At 55.8% G+C, this 6737-nt stretch overlaps 1 protein-coding gene across 2 annotated transcripts in view; it reads right to left on the reverse strand.

The window, feature by feature from the left end:
• The window catches only part of OVOL2 (ovo like zinc finger 2), a 36303-nt gene extending 30683 nt beyond the window's left edge, over window positions 1-5620 (reverse strand). The window contains exons 1-3 of one of the 2 annotated variants that reach the window (XM_032248077.1): window positions 5373-5620; window positions 3603-4879; window positions 2724-2944 (exon numbers count right to left, since the gene is read on the reverse strand). In XM_032248077.1, coding sequence (XP_032103968.1) covers window positions 2724-2944; window positions 3603-3702 — 321 coding nt within the window. In that variant the 5' untranslated portion in view covers window positions 3703-4879; window positions 5373-5620. Of the gene's footprint in view, window positions 1-2723; window positions 2945-3602; window positions 4880-4950 lie in introns of both variants that reach the window. The other variant, XM_032248078.1, reaches the window with a different exon arrangement.
• Window positions 5621-6737: the final 1117 nt, after the last annotated feature.

Raw genomic sequence — 6737 nt, forward strand, 5'->3', positions numbered from 1 at the left:
ATCCCAGCTACTCGGGAGGCTGAGACGGGAGAATGGCTTGAACCCAGGAGACGGAGGTTGCAGTGAGCCGAGATTGTGCCACTGCACTCCAGCCTGGGTGACAGAGCAAGACTCCGTCTCAAAAAAAAAAAAAGAGACCCTATTGAGGGTTTCCTTCTTACAAATCATCCAGAGCTTCTCCTCTGCCCAGCAGGAGCACCCACACTTCTTGGCTTGGCCCCTTCACCATCTCACCCTGTTCTGGTTACATTTCCAGTTCTTTACCGCCAACTCTGTCCCTGACCCCAGCAAGCCCCGTTTCCTATCTTCAGCCACCAGAGATTCCTCCTTTCTATGCTCCAGTTGTGGGACTCAGCCCACACCACCCTCAAGCCCACCCGCTCCCTTCTCCACGGCCTTCAAATCCACATCAGGACACCTTCCCTACTCAAATTCATCACGTCTTTGCTTGGAATTCTGTTTTCACATTCACTGTCCTGCCGCAGAGTTAATGTTTGTGTCTCCCTATTAACCCAAATGCTATCTACAGTAATTGGGCACAGATCAGGTTCTACCCTCCACTTATTTATCCTCACAATGCTATGAAGTAGGAATCAATATTATCATCTTACAGATAAGGAATCTGGGGCCCAGAGGGGTGAGCCACTTGCTCAAGGTCTCACAGCTAAGAAGCAACAAAGCCAGAGCATAAATGCTTAACCGTTACTGCCAGATGATTCTAGAAGGAACACCAGGGTGGAAGCATTTTTACCTCCTGCTGCCTTGCACACCCCAGGTGTTAGATGGGCGGGGTTTGCCTCTCTGTGCTAGGCAGTGGCTCAGACCTGCCCTTCTTGTGGTCCTGGGAGCCCACTGACTGAAGAAACTAATTCTTAGAAAAACCCTGAGTTCAGCATGCCTCGGAAAGAACTTTGGAATTATGCAACGTGCTAAGTCACAGGGAATTTGGTCAGTTATCTGAAAACTGCCAATGCCACGGCTGATAATCCTGGAGGCTTGGAGCATATTAACACCAAAATGCCTCCTTTTGGTGAGTAGAGGCGGAAAGAAGGAACCAAAACATCCCCAGTAAATAAAAACTCCCCTGGAAACTATGGAAAGAAGACTCTCTTAACGGTACAGGAGCAAACTGTGCCTCCCCACCCCCTTCCCCCAGCACACAAACAACTAATCTAGGAAATCAGATTGGTTTACGTTTTCCCTAAATCCGGGATTCCAACGGCCGTGTGTGCCTGAGGCAGAAGAGACTGCCTAAAATGTTGGTTAAGAGACAAGAAAATCTGTCACTTTGTCTCCAGGGGAATCTGGGCAATTGGGGGACAGAGGGGCAAACTAGCTACAGAGACTCCCAAAACAACGTTGCAATTGTCCTTCCAGCCTGGTGATAAATATGCAAGTGGGACACTTTGTAGAATTTCCCGAAGGGCAGAGCTACCAGCCTCAGGCAAATTGTTCCCTCCCACTTAACCCCACCTGGCCCAGAAGAGCCTCAGGCCAGTTGACTTTGAACCTCAGCCTCACACTTACCGCTAGGCTGCCGGCCCGCATGGCGTCGGCAGCATCTTCTTTAAAGAAGTCTTTCCTTTGGATGCCAGGTGAAGCCTCAAGCCTCAATTCATAACCAAATGCGCCTCAGCCCACCCCGGAGTCAAACCCTGGGAATAAGGAATGTGCATAGGGGAGTGGGGGTGGCCTCTCCCAGGAAAATGAGGGCTGCTTTCTCAATCCACAGCAAAGCCGGCGCTCTCCCTCCCCACTGCCCCCAAGCCCCCGATCTGGGTGGCAGGAGGGCACCAGAGAGCTCTGGATTTACCACCTACACCGGGGGCCTAGGGTGTGCACAGCGTCGCACTTCGGCCCACCAGGCCAGGAAGTGGGGTCAAGTGATTATAAACCATCACCCCCCTTGCTGCAGCTGGCTGAGTCAGTGGAATGGGATTCCTAAACGTTGGTGGGTATCGAATACCTTTGAGCAGAGCATCATGGAAGTTCAGCCCAGAAAAGCTCAGGTGGGCGTCCAGAATGCTCGAGGGGGCCCCGAAGCGCCACCGTAGATGGCAGCAAACACTCCAATGTACTGTGGTAGGGGCGCTGGGGGAAATCTGCATTTGAACCCTTTTACCCATCAATTTAATTCAAGCTTGGAAAGGTGACAGATCTAAAGTGACGACCACAGGCCTCCCGTCTGACACACTGGGAACCGCTCGTGTTGGGAGAGGCCCACTATGTGCTAAGCTGCCGCCCAAGTCCAAGAACACAAGCATGGGGGGGTGTACTCTAGGAGCCGCGGGGCCAGGAACTGCGTCCCACAGGGTGGAATTTCTGAGAGCGCATGGGCCTCCTTTCCGACCTCGGGAACCCCCGACGGCCTTGGTTATTCCAGAGGCCTAGCGCACAGAATGGGCTGCGGACGGAAAGCAGCAATACCTGTGCCTTTTCCGCAGCTCCAGAGGCCGCACTCGGCATCTGGCGGGGCCACCCGGGCGGACAGAACCCACAACGGGATCCCGCCGCCCCTGCGCAGCGGCTACCCCGCTGGCGGGAGGACGCGCCGAGGCGCCCTGGCCGCGGCCCAGGGGCAGGTGCAGGAGCCGCGCGGCTGGCGCGCTCAGGGCGCGGGTGCCAGGTTGCGCGGGCGGGCACGACAGGGAGGGGCGCAGGCCCCGGGAGCCCGACGCCAGGGCGTGGTGCTTGTGGCGGCGGGGGCAGAGTCAACACAGTACCTTGATTTTTGACCTGGCAACCGGGCGCTGCTTGGCCGCCAGGTGTCCTTCGGGGCCATCGGCGTCGCCTGGCTCGGGGGTTTCGCGCTCTGGGGCGTGCGGGGACGAGCTGCTCTCGGCGCCTCCGGGCTCGCCCGCGCTGCTACTGCCGCTGCCGCTGCTGCTGCCGCCGTCGCTGCGGCAGTCCTCGGGAGGGTCGTGGAGCAGGCTGCCCAGGCCCACTGTGGAGGGAGGGGCCGCGCCCCGACACACACACTCGGCGTCAGCCCGCAAGCCCGCGGCAGTTTGACCTGCGGGCGGTGCCGCCGCCGCCCCGCCCCGGACCTGGGCACCTCGCCAAATGGGCAACGTCGCGGGGGTGGGCGAGTAAGCCTCGGATCGGCCCCTCGAGCTAGCTTGGGGTGCTCAGGGCCTGTTCCCGGTCCCGGCCCCGGCTCCCACAAGGAACTGGGCGGCCACGGGCGGCGGAGGACCCCGCGCGCCAAGTTTCCTCTCGGGGAGTGGGAGGCGGGTCTGATCTCTTCCCAGCTACCCCCAGAAGGGTTGGTGGGCCTTTGTGCACCCCCATGAGGACATGAGATTGGGGGTTAACCCCTGCTAGCTTTCGTTCCCTTTCCTGGGCCACCTCGGCCCGCGCCGCAGCCAACGGTCCCGCCGCCGGGCAATTAGAGGCTCCCACTAGGGGGAAGGGGGCGCCGAGAGTCCCGGGCATCCCAGTCCCTCACTCCCCACCCTCCCCCGCCTGGAAGACCCCTGCGTGCCCCCCGGAAGAGGGGGATGAGGTGGGAGCCCGACCCTGACAAAGAGCAGAGAAGACCCGCCACCCCTTCCCCCACCCTGGGAGCCGGGCGCCCAGGCCCGGCCCCCGCGCGCGCTCACCTGGGATGTAGGTGTCTGCCCTTTTCTCATCCGGGAGCTCATCCCAGCTGCGGACCGAGACCCCCAGGCTCCTCCTCTTCACCAGGAAGACTTTGGGCATGGTGGGGTCCCCTCTCCCGGCTGCGGCCCCCTCCTCCCGGCTGCTCCCCGCTAGGGGCGACGGCGGCGTCTCGGTCCCCGGCTCCCGGCGGCCAGAGCCCACCTTCCCGCCTCGCCTGCCCTCTTCCTCCACCCCCCTCCGCGACGCGGCCCAGGCCTCTCCCCCGCACGCCTGGCGACTCCCAGCCTCCGGGCTCGGCGACACCTATGCCTTAAATCGCGGGTGAGACCACGCCGGGGAAAAAGTTTCATAAGGTGAAATAGAAAAGGCACCAGGAAACTTGGGAGTGAGCATGCGCCCTGCAACATAACGGTGTCAACAAGCTCGCTACCTGTCCGACCGGTTCCGGCGGCCGAGGCTGCCTGTTCCAGCCCTTCCTTAGGCATGAATGTTTGCAAAAGAATTTAAAGTCTGTTCTTCCCCCTCCTCTTTTTTAAAAAAAGCAGAACATATTTTAATCCACCCCCTTCCCATTCCCCCATCACCTACACCTCGAGGTGAGTTCTTCGAGATAAACCCCAGGTTTGCCTCCCAGGGCACCCCTCCGGTGAGTTGGGGCCTCCCACAAGTTGCCCCCCTCCCCCGCCCGGTGGATCTGTCTCAGACCAGCCAGAAAATGGCTCAGTTCCTCTGGACCTCGTGGAGCCTTCCCCGGGCTTGGAGAAATCTGGGCGGTCAGAAGGGGAGGCGGCGGGAGGCTTCCAGGGACTCTGATTATTAACAATGGGGGAGGGGGCTTAGGGGCTTAAGCCATCCATCAGCTACAACACCCCCCATAAGCAGTAAAAATAAAATTTTAAATTCGGCATCTTTAGAACACGTTATTTTTCTGACTAGTATCATAAAATCTAAGAAAAACGAGGCTTGCCCCGCCAAAGCAGCTTCCATCCCAAGACGTTGCACCCCGAAAGCCCCCTCACCCCAACTAAACACACAATAGAAACAGAAGCCAGGAGCATATTATGCAAATGCAGCTTCGAAAGAAGCCCCCAATCCTCTCCCACTCCCACCACTGCCGCCCCTAACCACCCGATCCCCAAATTCTGAGGCTGGGAAATACCTTTCCAGGAAGCCACCATAGTGAACATTGGCTACATCTTCTCGCTGTCCCTACCGGGGGAGGGAGGCAAGATTTGCATTTATGATTACATCTGTCTGTTCCGATCAACCTTTATGTCTGGAGGGGAGAGGGAGAGAAGGAGGAGGAGTTGGTAAAAGGTGCCAAGTTTCTAAAGCAGTTGTGCTCACATTGGGGGGCGCGCTGCCCTTCCCAAGACCTTGTTCGGGTGCGCCCAGGACAACCGGCACAGCCTCCAGTGTCGCTGCGATCGCCCTGCTCCAGGAGGTCGTCAGACGTGTGCCAGCTGCCGGGTGCTGCGGGGGCACGCCTGGCCAGGGATGCCCTGGAGCCCGCAGCTCACCCAACAGCCAGCCCCACCTGTCTGTAACCTGACCCGCCGCCCACCCAGCCCACAGGGCCCGGGAAACAACACAGCGGTTTTCCCTGTTCCCTTCCTCCCTGAATGGCCCTTGGGGACACAGCCGCCTGGTAACGGATTTCTCGGCGCTACTGGCGGACTCGCGCGGCGCAGAGAGCCGGGGCGCTGCTCTCCCCGGGCTGCGGAGTGGACTGGCGCGCCACGCCTCCAAGCCTGCCCTCAAGAAGTCACCTTCTCTGGACTGAACTCCGATCTCCAGCTTTTCTCTAAGGAAAACCAGCTAAGAACGAAAAAGACTTTGATCCCGATGAGCCAGAGGAGGAGGAGGAGGAAGACATTTCTGTAGCAGTGCAGGAGAACCAGGCTTCTTGTCTATGAGGCTGATGGGGCAGCTTCCGGGAGACTCTGCAGATTTATTTTTATCCGCCAACAAACTGGATTTGCTAGAAAGAAGGAGCTTGGGTGAATGGAAGAGTAAAAATAAAGTACAACTATGAAGTTACAGAATTATTCCCAGTCTTTAAAAATCTTCAAAACTTCACTTCGTTAAGAGCTCCCTGTTTTACAGAAGAGGCTGTCAACTCCATTCATAAAGATTTTTTTTCTTTCACTGGATTTCAAACCAGTGAGTGCTCGACTACTTTGCCTATTTCTACTATTTAAAAAGATTAAGGCCGAGCGCAGTAGCTTATGCCTGTAATCACAGCACTTTGGGAGGCCGAGGTGGACAGATCACCTGAGGCCAGGAGTTCGAGACCAGCCTGATCAACATGGAGAAACCCCGTCTCTACTAAACATACAAAAATTAGCAGGGTGTGGTGGCACATGCCTGTAATCCCAGGAGGCTGAGGCAGGAGAATCGCTTGAACCTGGGAGGTGGAGGTTGCAGTGAGCCAAGATGGCTCCCTTGCACTCCAGCCTGGGCGACAAGACCGAAACTCTGTCTTGGAAAAAAAAGAAAAGATTATAGGATGATTAAGTATAAGGCCAGAAACCTCCAAAGCAATGCAACCTTTGTAGGTTTGGGGATGAAGACTTAACAGGATAACAACACTTTTATTCTATGATCATTGGATGCACACCTACTATATTTGCTGGGTGCTTCTTGGGGACAAAGGAATTTTAACATGTTTTGTTTATCTCTTTTTTTTCTTGATCAGACTTGACATGGGTCTATCACAATTATTGACATATACAAAGAACCAGCTTTTACCTTGGTTGACTTGTCTCCATTGTAAGGTTTGGTTTCCTAAGTATTCTGAGAGGAGCTGATAGCGTATCCCAGAAAGCACGATAAGAAATGAACCCAATTCTCATTTCCTTGCACTACTGTAAAAATGTCTTCCTTCTCCTCTCCCCTCCTCCTTATATGCTTATACATTGTTGGTGAGAATGCAAATTAATTCAGCCCCTGTGGAAAGCAGTTTGGAGATTTCTCAAGAACTAAGAATAGAAATACCATTGGACCCAGCAATCCAATTACTGGGTATACAACCAAAGGAAAATAAATCGTTTCACCAATAAGCATTTGTATGTTTATTGCAGCACTATTCACAATAGAAAAGACATGATATCAACCCAGGGGTCCATCAATAG

The sequence above is a fragment of the Sapajus apella genome, unplaced genomic scaffold, assembly GCF_009761245.1.
Source record: "Sapajus apella isolate SASKATOON/1434 unplaced genomic scaffold, GSC_monkey_1.0 scaffold65, whole genome shotgun sequence".
Classification (NCBI taxonomy): Eukaryota; Metazoa; Chordata; class Mammalia; order Primates; family Cebidae; genus Sapajus; species Sapajus apella.